We start from the raw sequence: 14,513 nt of genomic DNA, 5'->3' as shown, positions 1-14,513 counted from the left end.
ATTTCAATTTAAATAAGTATTTAAACTATTTAAGTATCTTATATTTCATTTCTTTCATTCCAGTACCACGTATAGAATGTTTTGGTTAAATATATTTTCATCATCTTTTCACGAATCTTTTAAAGAAAGGATAGAAATTACTCCGGGGACTTGAAACATTGGTACACCACTGTTTCGTTCGCTTTGTCAAGCGACTGTCAATTTGACAAATATTGCTTTAGTGTTTGGCAAAGCAACGAAATCGCGAGTTGGTGGTTAGGATAAACCGATAGCAGGATGACCTGCACTCGTAATACTCTTTTGTTGTCATGACATACACGATTAATGATGTTTCTACCAAGGAAGCATGAGAACAAGGTTAACGTCGATTATAAAGCACGACTCGAGCACAAGTTATACCTGGTACGTTTCTGAATGAATGGAGGTTAATCGTTCATTTTGTTCGTACCATGAATAACCTTGATTCTTCGTCTATTCACCTTCGTATCTGCATGTAAAATTATCTGAGATATTGTCAATCACTTGTTATTCATTCAGCTTAAGAAATGTAGCGACAAGAGAAGATTTTAGAATCATATGTCAATGATACAACTCTTACATAATAATTTTTTTTATTACAATAGGCCAGAGAAAATCCTGAACCAATATTAGATGTGTCAGAATGTGCTTTAAAACAGGTGCCACCTGGCATTTACTCGTTATGTAAAGTATTTAGAAAAAAAGTGCTATGGATGCATAATAATAAGTTAACTTCACTTTCGGGTGGAGGTGCCTTAAGCGATTTGTCATTGCTTGTTGTCTTAGATATACATGGAAACGAATTTACCAACTTACCCTCAGACATAATGTGTCTTGCTTCACTCAAGGTACATATTATGCAAATATTTATTAGATATACATATCTAATATATAATACATAATAAGTTATAAGGTAATATTACATATGCTCCAGGAACTTTATTTACAAGACAACAATATAAGAAAACTGCCAAATGAAATAGTACAGTTAAGTAAATTAACAATATTAAATGTTGCAAATAATAATTTGAAACAACTGCCAGAAGTAATTGGCAAGCTGAAACTGTTGACTATATTAGACATTAGTCAAAATACGTCTCTTCAAAAACTTCCTAAATCATTGGGTCACGCACAACAGTTGACAAAATTAAACATTGATGGATTAAAACTGTCTTATCCACCTCAAGATATTTTAAATGGAGGCATAATAGTGATTGTAGCATTTTTAGCAAATGAGAGTGGTATTGAATATTTACCAGAAGAATCTGTTTCAGAAACAGAGTTATCCAGAAACATAAGTTCTGAGGATATGCAATCAATATATCTCGACACAAATAATGAGACACAGGTACCATACTTTACAGAACTATAAATTTTGATGTTGCACTTGCACGGCGTGCCTTAAGTGTTTTCATTTTTATTTTTAGGCAGCATTACAGAAGCTAGAACAAATGAAGGTATGTGGATGCTTCTTTTTTTTAATTATGCTTTCAAATGTCTTGCTTGCTGTGCACTTAATATTATTTATTGTGAAATTTAATTTTATGCATAATTGATTGTGTGCTTAAAAGTGAAATAATTTATTATACATATTCACATTATTTTTATAAGTTTACATAGTGCATGCGTTTGCTTTGATAGCTTCAAAAGAAATATTTATTTGATAATCCATTAAATTAAAATGTTATATTGTTGAACAGTTATGATGTAAATACTAAACCCTTATTACAGGAACATCGACAAAATGCATTGCTGGAGGTGGAAAAAAATATTAGACAACAGCAAGAATATGAGATCGGTATTCAATCAACATTAAAAGAACATAGAAAAAAGGTATTTAAAATTAAACCTATTATATATGTATTTTTTTGCAAAAAATCAAGTTTATTATTATTTTTCATGTGTTAATATTTTTGTTTTTAGCTTCTAAAGGATCTCGCTTTACAGCAAACGGAATTAGAACACGAGTTAGAAAAAGTTCAACAAAAAAAAGATTTTAACAGAGCACGTCTACTTTCCTATATTTACAACGGTACATTTAAAGTATAATGAAAATACTTGTTTGATGTCACAATTCAATCTATTTATTTTATTTCCAGATGAAAAAGCAGCAGATAATGTAATCAAAGAATTTTTAAGAAATAGTGAGGAAAAACGACAAACTCAAGCTGAATTGCTTGAGCGAGAAAAGCAAGAAGAAATGCAAATACTATCTTCTTGTCATTCAGAACAAGTCTTATTTCGTACCAAAGATACTCTTTGTATGTATTAAATGTACTGCATTTATTTATACTACAATTATAACTAGATATTTATGTATATTTTTTACTTTAGCATCAATGGAAAAATTACTGGAAGAAGAACTTTACAGAACCAGAAAATTGGAAGAACACAGCAAATATAGGGATTATGCTGCACAATCTTTGCTCACACTGTTAGTAAATCACTGATAATATTTCCAATATTTCAAAAAAATATATGAACGTAATATAATAAATTACAAGTATTATGAATATTTCAGAGAAGTAAGAAATAATGATCATTTAGCACAAATAGTACAAAATCAAGAAAAGAACAGACAAAATTTAATTGATACAATAAGACAAGATGAAGTTTTACAAAAAGCTGCTGTCACAGCATTATTGGAACGTAGCGATGCACGTTGTTGGAGTATTGTGCAACAAGTCAATTTGGTACAGTCGCAGTTAGCTGCTCTTACAAACATTGAATTGGAGAGGAGGAAACTAGAAATTAATCAACAACTTGTATGTACTATTAATGATTGTCTAACTCTTATATTTTATCTTAGTTTTTTTTTTATAAAAATGTTTCATCATTTTATACAACAGAATGAAATAGCTGAAAAAAGAGTAGCTTTGAGTGCTATTTTAGTAAATCTGTTGGACCAACAGAAAACTAGAAGAAATCAGCTTTTGGAAACAATCAATAACATAGAACAGCAAAGTTCCATCAACGTGAGTATAAGTTTACTTTCACTTAGTTACTTCTATAATAACGATTTTATGTAAAATCGTACTTTACTTTCTAAAGAATTCTAGAAGAAGAAGTCAGTTTTGGTTGATGCAATATCAGTCATTAATGGAAGCGCGTCCTCAGGGTTTATTGGAGATGTTAGAACCTTCACTAGTGCGACATGTGGCAATAGCTGGAGCATTACATTGTTTACCATTTTTAGCTTCATTACCAACGTTACTTCCGGATCTTAATGACGAAAAATTACAGAGTGTATGTAAAACACAAGTTTCTTGAAAAATATGTAAGAAACAATTGATTTTGAGATTTAAATGGTACATTTTTAATATTGTAGATTGGAATACATTGCGAGAGTGATCGTAATGCTATAAGGCTTGCAGTTGAAAATCATGTAGAGGAAGTTAAACTCCAAGAAGTCAGAACACCTGTAACACCTTCTGCACCGCCTGACGAAGCATGCACGAGTTCCAATTATCAAGAACATAACACGGCTCGGAGTATTAATACTGCAGAATGTGTAATTTGCCTTGATTTACAAGTAAGCATAATTTTCATTCTATTTGGAAATGCTTACAACAAAATCAGACACTGTGTCATTTTATGTGTGATTCTGTATTTCTTATAGTGTGAAGTAATTTTTCTACCATGTGGACATCTTTGTTGCTGTTCAGGTTGTGCAAATATGGTTTCTTCAGGTTGTCCAATGTGTAGAAGTGATATAGAACGTAAAATTCGTGTCATAATACCTTGAAACATGAATGATGCTTTTTTTTGTAAATAATTCTACTTAGTGTATTTATTCTTAAGGCTTTGTTAATAACGATATACCTTGTTGTTTAAGAATTTATACAAAAGAAAGTAATTTATAATATTATATTCATATACTTTAGATGGTCCTATTTATAAAATTAGCATTCCTTCAAACATACACATTTACACTTTTCCACTGTAAGTGCTTTTTAATTATGTAAGTCTTTTAGTGTTATGTTTCGTTTTTTCTTAGATTCTTGTTTGTAAAAAGTCCTTTTAAATCCTAGTCTGTTATGTTCCATTGTCATATTGACATTACTTTATACCAGTGATATAATTGTATTTAAAGCAGATTCAAATTGCCTATCTTTTTTAATATTATGTATAATGCAAATACTAAATATGTAAAAATAAAATAATAGAATGAATTGCATTTATTAACACTTGACTACAAATATCAATTTTTATATAAAATGATCACTGACATATCTACACATGTAATAGCCTTACGAATACTATGAAAAACATTTTAATCCATTGACAGTGGTTGAGAGTTAATAATGCAATAGTCAAGATAGCAAACAAGCTTTTATAAGTGATAGAAGTGAAGTTTTATAAAGATCTTTCTTACATATATCCAGTATCTTAAAAGTATTCATTAATAAAGCATTACCATTTTGTTGACTTGTGTGTATTATTCAAAGAAAAGTTGTTAAAATAAAAAGATTATGAAATGTTTTAAATAATTTTTATATGCTTACACTTTCTTATGAAAATATGTACCGAAGAAAATTTATAAATAAAAGCAAATTATTGAAAGCAATAGGAACATTTTAGTACTAATATATTTTATGTTTTATTTAGTTGTAATAAATAGAATATGACAAACTTCTTAGACTTATATATTAATTTTGTAAAATAGTATGAATTTGTGTTTTTACTTTTGAATATGTTGAATACATATTAAAAGGCCATAACTTCCCTACGTACATCTTCTTCTTCTATCACATCATCCTCATCTTTTTTCTGTTGCTTTTTCTTGGACGTTGCATCTTTCTTTTCTTTTTGAGCTTTACGGAAATTTTCTAATGACTCCTGTAGCGTATCAACAAACTGATCAAACTCTATGTCATTCATTGCATGAATCACATCTTGACCACTTATTGTTTTGCGATTTCCCTTCTTCGCAATTGTATTTGCAGAGGATGTTAAATATAATATAAAAATTGAAGCCGCCTTTGCTACAGCAGTTCTGGCATCTTTGGCTATTGTAACTCCTTCTGGTAATGCTTCTTTTATGATTCTTGTTACAACAGCATTTGGTAAATTAAGATCTTCGAGTCGTTCTGCCATCGGATTTTTTTAAGAATTTATTCTGCGGAAATGTGAACTCATTGATAATATAATTTAAATAGAAGTCTATTTATTTCGATACATGCTCTAAGGTTATGATTCGGCGTGCATGAAAGACGCAAAAAAATACAACATAGCAGATATTATTGAATTACTTACCTTATTCTACGAATATTATCTAAACAGATTTATTATTCAAACAAATTAAATGAAAAGCGTATCAAAACAAACAATTGATGCCTTCTGATACTCTCTTCTTATTTCCCGCTGCTAACAAAAACAATTGTGACACACGCAAAACAAATTGAAAGCAAGCGCAACAGGATATACTGATAGATTTGTCAATAAATGTTAATAAATGCAGAAATACGAAATTCTCTTCATTAATTGTATTATAAAATTTCTATCTATCCAACAATACTTCCATTGACTTCCATATATCAAACAATATCTAATGATACTTTTGTTTTAATCACGAACAAACTTGGCTTCCACTAGGGGAAAAAGTGAGGTAGGCGAAGAGTCTCTTACCGATTAGTTTTGGGAGTTAGTTTTTTCCCCAACGGGAGCCGACTTTGCTGGTGAGGTACTCCGACGAGCAAACTCGGCTTCCGCTAGGGGAAAAAGTGAGGTAGGCGAAGGGCCTCCTACCGCCTGAAGGTGAATTGAAGAGATTCTCCCAATTAAAATGCGTCCAAATTCGAGTGTAATTGAACAAAGTTACTCATACGTAATGTTGCGGATAAAAATGATATATTATTGAAAATACTCCGAATGATGTCGTATTTGGACTTATTTCCACCGACAGAATTTCCTCAGTTCATTCATGACACTTTAATGAATGTATACTGAAAACTATAAAAGATTAAATTTTCATTCATGCGTTTCATTCCTTATCTGTTTATATTGTATTTCGAACGTCGGTCGCTGGTCTTTCACGTTCACCCCTCGCTTTCCGTTCTTTAACCGACGGTGGGCTGAAGTAGACAAAAAAGTTTAAAAGGCCGCATATCGATGTGATTCATATTACACTATTCAAAATTCTATGCTGCTTATTTATTCACGGTACATTACAGTCTAGATGCGGGCGCGACGAAGATGATACGCTAAGTTCGCATGCGGCAGCAATTAGTTGTTAGTTCAAAATCTATTCCCGCTGGGCGACGAATGAAAAAATTGAGAGAACGTATGCGATTAATTGTGTTCTTTTTGCGTCCTTTATATGAAATATATGTGTCAGTACATACGTAACACCTGCATCAATTATGTCAATAAATGATAAATAACTATTGTTTCTCGGGAATGCCACTTCAAGTATTTTGTATGTAATTTCGTTAATGAAAAAAAATAAACATTATTGCAAATACGAATAGAAAAGTTTTATCATTGCACACATTAGTACGTAAATATTTTCATTTTCAAATCTCTTTCAGTCGCACCATTCTTTTCCTACGTTCGGCGAGAATCGAAATCTCGCCACGAGCCATAGGTATTCCATCGTTCTCGTGATGGGCAGAATTCTAATGCGGGACATGAGGCAACAGCGTAGGAAAAATTGATACGGTTCAACAACAGTGGCTTCGCGTAGCAGATACACGAACCCAACTTGATGGTAACAGGGAAGAAAATTTATTTGTAAGTGCCGTTAGATGTCGTATTATTAAGCTGTCGTAATTATCGATTATGTGTTTTCGTTAGTGTCGGATTGTTTACATCAGCGCTTCGATCGATTCGGAGTTGGCCCCAAAGAAGTCTCTCGCTTAACAACGAATCAGAAATAAAAAAGTTTCATCGTTGCATTAACGTTGTCTCGCGCGCCGGGCAACAATGTATGCACTCGATGGACATGACGGATGGAGCGGGAGAATGTACGACGATTAGTCAAAGCACTCAATCGTCAGCGATGGCCCAGAGAGCTGCCGACAAATAAAATGTAGCTGGATCACCTCCAGTCAAACGTATTTTTATTATTGGCCGAAACAGTACACACACAAATTGTGTCCAAATGACCAAATTAAAAGTCCCTTACCGTTGAAATAGCTTTTAGAAATTCATTACCGTTAGCCGTCGAAATTTCTGTCAATAAAGAAAATTTCCGGCAATAAAGGAATTTCCAAAATATTACAATGAGGCACATTTTAAATAGTTTTAAAAGACTATCGTACTTCGTTACTTTCGTTTGCTGCGAAACTTCTACTCAAAAGTGAGGAAGCGAAATTACAGAATAATTCAACAAAAAAAAAATAAGTTCATAGCAATCTTAATATTTTATCTTATGTTATTAAAATTACTATTTCAATTGTGTTTTTTTCTTTTCATATGGAGAAAAGCAAAAGACCATTCGGCATATACGTGGACCAGCTGCAGCGGTTTTTAGCGGATAACATCTAATTGTAAAAATAATTTATGTGTATACAACATAATATGTATGTATATAATAAAAAATTTAGACATTGAAGTGGAAAACATTTATTTTCTTCTTTTTAAATGCTTCCTGAATCAATATTTTTTAACTTTTTTATTTTACTTAGAGGTTACAAAGTGAAATTATAAAATAATTAAAAATAAAAAGTAAAACCGCCGCATTGGGATTCGAACAGGATTTCTTGACTGTTCACGCGCTTAGGTTGCGGGGCATCGCGTCGAGAACGTGAATTTTCGCCGCAGTCGTATTCGAACAGGATTTCCAAGGCAAGCAGTGATGCCAGAATCGTGGGTCGCTTCCCCCCACTCTTTTCTAAATATAGCTCACCGTCTCTCGAACGGCCTGCGCACATGGCAGGGCTGGGATATACCTGTGTGTGGTGTGTGCCAGCACGGGGACGTAAAGTGGGGGTAGCCAGGACGTCAGCACACGAAATGATTTCTGCGCACGCGCTCTGGTTGTTGGGAGTCGCGTTGGTAACGTAGATCTTACGGAAACACCCGAACGGGCCAGCTTACACGGATAGAAGCAAAGTATGCTTGTGTGGCAGAAACTGTGGAATAAAGTGGGGGTAGCCAGGACGTCGTGGTGGTGGAACCAAGTTCCACGATTCTGGCATCACTGCACACAATCGGACTGTGTGGTCGGCTATAATGTAACCATTCGTCGGCGAGAGCGTCGCACGCACAGTAGGAGTATTTGACACGAAAAGCTGGCCAAAACTATTTCAAAATTTACTCAATCTTCAAACTCTCATAACTTTGTTCCTATTCAACCAAAGTTGATTGAAATAAAAACCATTTTAAAGGTTGAACTTTCTAGTTTTTGGTTATTTAAACCAATTTTATCAAAATGGTTGTCTAGAGGGTAAAACTCACCCTTAAATAGGAGTGTGCCAAATTGTACTTTTCCTTGATGTTCGTCAAGTGCTACGCAGTGCAAACAATATCTTTTGCAATTTTGATATATACCACCGGAAAGTATAATCATTTATCTTTAAAATAAAGCAAACCTCATCGAAGAACGATCTTGTTTAACAAAGATACAGCCCTTTAAAGGGAACCTATATTTTTAAAATGTTTTGTGCACGGTAAGATATGTATATATGGTATAATATATACATATAATAGAAGGTCATCAACGAACCCTTGTCCTAATCAAATTAATAACATACTAAAAACTTCAATCGTCAGGAATTGACAGACGAAATTTACAATAGGTTAACAATCAACTGACAGCGATGGATGCACACGGGTCGATTGTATCTACGAACATAAACGTTCTGATTTATGGTATATAATATATAAAATAATATATATTTTAAGAATATTTTTTATTTGCAATATATCATAGAATTAATTTTCGTCAGAAAATGCTTTGCAAGATTCTTCATCAAACAGTATTTTTTGCTTATGATGTATCTATTCTTCATCGATCTATCCACACCTCAATTATCCCATCATCAGATCAACCATACGATATACGGCTATCGTATGGTCCTTTGCCTTCATAGCAAGCTAAACTGCATCCAAAACGGATCTTTTTTAACGAAGTTATAGTCATTTACAGAAACGCATAGCATTGAACGGTTCCATGCACGAAAAACATGACACAGTTTGGCTTGTTTTGAAGGCAAAGAATCATTATTTCTGAAATACATGCAAAATTCCGAACACTGTTGTCTATGAAGAACATCCGTTCTCAAGTATGAACAAAATTTTACAATTTGAAGATCCTCTTTATAAGGGAAGATTTTACCTCTTAGGCACCGAGTTAAACAAAATCGAACGAAAGGTTCAAGCTTTAATTTGCCTTTCATTTAAACAAATTCTGACGAATATTAACAAAGTTATGGAACATTAAATCTCAATCATTTTTCACTAGTTCACACTTTTGAACAGAACTGTAGTTTTAGCACCTCTTAGCACAATTTTTCAAGAAATATATAAAGTAATGTCCAAGGATAAAAATATATCAAAAGTAAAGGGGTGCTTTGGGGTACAAAATAGTAATTCAATGTTTTATACTTGATTTTATGAAAAAAAACACTGTTTTCAAATTGTTATTTTATCAAAACCACACACAAAAGTGTAGGAAACAAGATGCCAAATTACTCTACATACCTTCTTTTATATCCTACATATGTTGTTATTGCACTTCCTTAACATTACACTTGTAAAAAATCACTTTCTTAATATAGGTTTCTTGGCATTTTCTTAAAGCACAAAAATTGTTGACTTTCAAGCCTCAATTTGTTGCAAAATACTGCTGTTTTCGAAAAACCAAGATAGCAGGTTACTTTTATTCATTCTTAGGAACATAGAAACAAAGTTGCATTCATTTTGAACAAAGATAAAAAAGTTTTGGCCAGCTTTTCGGGTAAAATACCCCACTGTGTGTCGCAGGCGGGCCACGCAGCCGAGTCGAGTGGGAAAAGAAACTTTCTCTCTGTATCCGTAGAATTACGTCTCGTGTCGATTTTTGAGTTTACGGGACCACCTTCCATAAGAATTTCATAGTGGAGTCTGGTTCACCAAATGACTGTAAACTAGTGTTATTAGAGCCTAAAGTGACGTAAACAGACACATTGAATTTAGTCATTTCAAATATCCCGCTTCTCCGTACAACCATTTAAGGGGACAAGGCATCGAGTACACCCACGAGCAAACTCGGCTTCCACTAGTGGAAAAAGTAACGTAGGTAAGGACCTCCTATCACTTGGTATTGGGAATTATTGAAATTTATGCCAAATTAACATTCAATTTAACATTTATTTCAGTAGTTAAAATAAATTTATCAAGTGGTGGGAGGCCTTTCCCCTTCGACACTTTTGCCCCTGGCGGAAGCCGAGTTTGCTCATGAGGATACATCAAAGGTGCTGCTTGGAGTGTTGCTTCTTGTGGTATCCCTACTCTTTGGCTGTCTTTGGTTGCTGGCACGGTGGTGTTGAGTGGTATTCAGTGGTATTCGAAATCAACTTCATTTTCAACAATTTCTAAACTGACAGCTTCACTGTTACACTTATTGAATTCAAAGAAACTCAAACGAAAACACCATTCGGAGGAAAATGTCAAAAATCGAAGAAGGAAACTCTCATATACGCCAAGCTGAGAAAAGGTACTATCACTTGGAAATGACACTTCGCGTAAAATTCTGTCAACAATTAATTCGATTTTCGTTAAGTTCTTATCTGAAACCTGCAATACGGACTTTCAACGGAATAAGAATAATTCAATATTTATTGATTCATCCGATGAATTATGTTTTAGCTTAAAAACATCACTGTTAAAATGGAGACCCGATTTTGAAGTCGCGGCTGATGAATACACGAGTGCAGGTAAACTATATAACATAAATATATTATACTGCTATGTTTCTATTTAATACATGGACCTCTTTTTTATTTTAGCGACATGCTTTAGAGTAGCAAAGTCATATCAACAATGTAAAGATTGTTTGATGAAGTCTGCTGATTGTTACAAAGAAAATAGATCGTATCCTTTTTAAAATATACCTATCTATATTTTTAATGGAAATACTTGGAAATATTGATACTGTAATTTTTTTTGCTATATATTGTAAGACTATATTTATTCTTTAACCTGTATTGTACAAAAGATGGTTTCATGCTGCAAAGTGAGTTTATAAAATTTCTAATTATATTTCATCAGTAATGTTGTTATCAATAAAATTCTTAATATATTATAATACAACTTTTAGGAATATTGAACAAGCTGTGTTAATATGCAAAGAGATGGGCAATCTTGCAGATGTGCCAACATTAGCACACAGGGCTTGTTCCCTATATCAGATGCATGGATCACCTGAATCAGGTGCAAGTGTGCTTGATAAAGCAGGAAAGATGATAGAGGCTAGTCAACCACAAGAAGCATTAGAACTATTTAAACGTGCTGCTAATATTGTTATGGTAAGGTATTACTTCTTGTAATTGATGAAAGTTCACTTAGAGAATGTGCAAGTTATTTCATTTAAATAAAGGGAGAAGATAGTCCACGTCAAGCAGCAGAATACATGAGCAAAGTAGCAAGATTGTTAGTAAAATTGCAAATGTACGATGAGGCAGCAGATGCAATTCGCAGAGAAATTGGAATGCATCAGCAAATAGACCATGCGCCTTCTGTGGGAAGATTAACTGTAGCGTTAGTATTAGTACAATTAGCTAGAGGAGATCAAGTGGCAGCTGAGAAAGCTTTCAAGGAATGGGGAAATTATTGTGAAGCCCCTGAGGTATTTAATATATGTTTTAGTTATTAAAAATTTGTTGGCAAATATTTAACACATTTATCCTCAGGTTCACACACTTGAAATGTTATTACAAGCATATGATAATGAGGATGCAGATGCTGCAAAAGCTGCTTTAAATAGTCCTTTTATAAAGCACATGGATGTTGAGTATGCTAAGCTTGCTAGAGGTTTACCTCTACCACAACAAGAATATGCTATACCACCAGCAGGAGTAAGAGCAAATGCAGCAGAGTCATATACATCTCCCAATGCAGCTAAATTATTGGATGAAACTACTAATGATGGCCAAGTACGTAGTCTGTATATTATATTTTGTTATCCAAACAAAAACATGGTATAGCCTAAGTAACAGTTTTATTATACTTTTGAATGACTTTAACAACTTTTTAGAACATCAGTAACAATGCAGCTGAAGATACTACTGAAAAACCAACAGAATGTAGTGTTCAAAATGAAGAACAACCAGCATCCTCTCAAAAAGTAGAAAAAGAAGAAGATGAATATGAAGAAGGATTGTGTTGATTGCTTGTATTTATTAAAATCAGCATAATTTATATCTTGAGACATATACAAATTTTATTTTATAAGAGGTACTATATCATGTTAACCAAGAGATATATCCTAATGCAGAAAAAAGATTTTATTGCAGGCATGCTTATTATATGTACATGTAACTGTAAATCTCAAACTTGTTAAGTAATTCAGTGCACATTTTCTGGCTTGATAACAAGATCAACAAATTCTGAAGGAAGATTATATATAACATTTTACTATTATAAGTATTTCCAAAAATGTGATATATATGGAAAAATTTCACTTATTTAAAATTACAGTTGTATCAAATGTTTTAAATATAGTTTATTGTGTTAATCACAAGAAGCAGTTCAACAAGAAATATATAAATAATATATATGTATTTATGTTTCATAGTGTAAGCAGAGGAAACTTTTAATGCATAAATTCTTCACGTACTGATGCCAGCTTTGTAAGTGTTATATTTTTTAGTATTCATAGAATACCTGCGATATAATTCAACGTATGATTGCAAAGTCAATAAAACCATGTACATGAGACACAGATATTTTATTAGTCTAATTTTGTGTCTACACAATGTGAGTTGTAAAAAACATATGTAGTAAAATAAACTGTTATTGCAAAGATATAAATAACTCTTGTAATACATTCGTTTACACTATGGTGACCAGGTGTCCTGGATTAGGCGGGACTGTACCGTATTTGAGTCGTTTGTCCCGCATTGAAAACTATCATACTTATGTAACTTTTTAACATTTTCGCAATAGCACAAAGTTACTGTTTGCTCTACTTCCAGCTAGAGAGCGCTATTAACTGGTAACAAATGTTTCTACAGTAGACGATTATTTTTGGACATGTCCCGCATTGCAACCTAAAACATCTGGTCACCTTAATTTACACACGCGTCAAAAAAAGAGGTTATGGATATCCAAAATATATAAATATATATTTAAAATTATAACATAATTTTGCACTTACAATTTTGAAGTAACTGTCAGGGATACTGCTTCCTTTATAATAAAACTCCAAATAACTGTAAAAGAATTTTTAACGAAATACTTTCACGTTGTACAGATTATTTAAACATACACTTTCACTTGTTCCGTTTTAAAAGATTGCCGCGAAATTGTGAGCGTTGTGTAATGTCACCGACAAGGTATAGAATAGACCTACTGCACGTCACTTGACGTGTGGATCCGCCGGTAGTTCGTTTATGGTCGCCCGGTGCTCGACAGAGGTCTTTGTCGACGAAGGGTTGTAGCACCGACTAGGTATAGAATAGACCTATCATCCAATGCTTTTTTCTGTCCTACGTTCATAGGGCTACGTAGCCCTGTTACGTTTTAGTGTCAATACCCGACGTTACCGATAAAGCATGAATTCTGAGTATTATTAGCACAAATGAAGTGTTATATATTCCATTCATATTACGTGTATCTATATGATTTCACGAGAATAAAAATATCCGATGCTTCAGTTTAAGGTTAAGGGATCAATATGACAGTCATGAAACATGAAACGGAAAAGTATATATTTTTTCACTTAACTACAAGACAATTTATTCTAAATGCATCGTTAATGGACATTTTACTAATGTTACTTTTTACATGTTCTTGTTTTATTCGTTTTTATATCTTGCTTTACATTTGTATATTTGTAACAGATAAATTCAGAATAGATGTAGTTTCATAAATAATTTATTAAATCTACCTTTTGGCCGGCGGCTTACAATTTCCCTTGCGGGAATGCCTTACCGTAATGAGCCATCTCGTAACCGCGGGATTCCGGGAATCGGGTGACGTTACGGCGTGCGAGCGAGAGCGATAGAGCGAGCCGCGGTATCGGTGCTCTCCTTTGCTGTTGACGCGTGCCGAAGAATTTCGGTGGTCTATGGGGGGAGGTGTGCGAGCGAAAGAGTACGGTAGAGCGTGCCGCGGTATCGGTGCTCTCGGTCGGTCCAACGCGCTAGTGACGTTACGTCACACAGTTTATTGATCTAGCCGTGTACGCCGTACCACTCGTACCAGGCCGTACCATCCGGTGTTTGGGTCGTTCAAGGAGGAAGGTCGTTCAAGTCGACAAAACCAATTCAACACGAACAAACCTGCGTACGCCCAATACATAACGGCGTTAGCTTCCTCACTTTCTCGTGAGCCGTCGCGGAGGGTGGGCG

At 33.8% G+C, this 14,513-nt stretch overlaps 3 protein-coding genes across 3 annotated transcripts; 2 read left to right on the top strand and 1 right to left on the bottom strand.

Moving 5' to 3' along the window:
• Positions 1 to 327: 327 nt before the first annotated feature.
• On the top strand, positions 328 to 3,672 carry LOC107190817 (E3 ubiquitin-protein ligase LRSAM1-like). Its single transcript, XM_015579700.1, has 12 exons — positions 328 to 402; positions 624 to 866; positions 953 to 1,366; positions 1,446 to 1,475; positions 1,750 to 1,851; positions 1,942 to 2,050; positions 2,118 to 2,279; positions 2,353 to 2,452; positions 2,540 to 2,783; positions 2,868 to 2,993; positions 3,070 to 3,264; positions 3,347 to 3,672. The coding sequence occupies exons 1-12, from the start codon at positions 328 to 330 to the stop codon at positions 3,635 to 3,637; spliced, it is 2,091 nt and encodes a 696-aa protein (XP_015435186.1). The 3' UTR covers positions 3,638 to 3,672.
• A 1,053-nt stretch (positions 3,673 to 4,725) lies between these two features.
• LOC107190816 (DNA polymerase epsilon subunit 3) lies at positions 4,726 to 5,513 on the bottom strand. The gene is made up of 2 exons (XM_015579699.1): positions 5,275 to 5,513; positions 4,726 to 5,137 (listed from the first exon to the last, which is right to left on the bottom strand). Exon 2 carries the CDS (start codon positions 5,113 to 5,115, stop codon positions 4,726 to 4,728), a length of 390 nt encoding a protein of 129 aa, XP_015435185.1. The 5' UTR covers positions 5,116 to 5,137; positions 5,275 to 5,513.
• Positions 5,514 to 10,454: 4,941 nt separating this feature from the next.
• Positions 10,455 to 12,328, top strand: LOC107190832 (gamma-soluble NSF attachment protein-like). The gene is made up of 8 exons (XM_015579718.1): positions 10,455 to 10,657; positions 10,810 to 10,877; positions 10,950 to 11,034; positions 11,159 to 11,176; positions 11,261 to 11,468; positions 11,540 to 11,788; positions 11,853 to 12,095; positions 12,197 to 12,328. The coding sequence occupies exons 1-8, from the start codon at positions 10,608 to 10,610 to the stop codon at positions 12,326 to 12,328; spliced, it is 1,053 nt and encodes a 350-aa protein (XP_015435204.1). The 5' UTR covers positions 10,455 to 10,607.
• The last annotated feature ends 2,185 nt before the right edge of the window (positions 12,329 to 14,513 follow it).

Source organism: Dufourea novaeangliae, unplaced genomic scaffold (assembly GCF_001272555.1).
Source record: "Dufourea novaeangliae isolate 0120121106 unplaced genomic scaffold, ASM127255v1 scaffold232, whole genome shotgun sequence".
NCBI classification, from domain to species: Eukaryota; Metazoa; Arthropoda; class Insecta; order Hymenoptera; family Halictidae; genus Dufourea; species Dufourea novaeangliae.
Note: the sequence above shows the minus strand (reverse complement) of the source record. Positions and strands in the feature narration are given on the sequence as shown.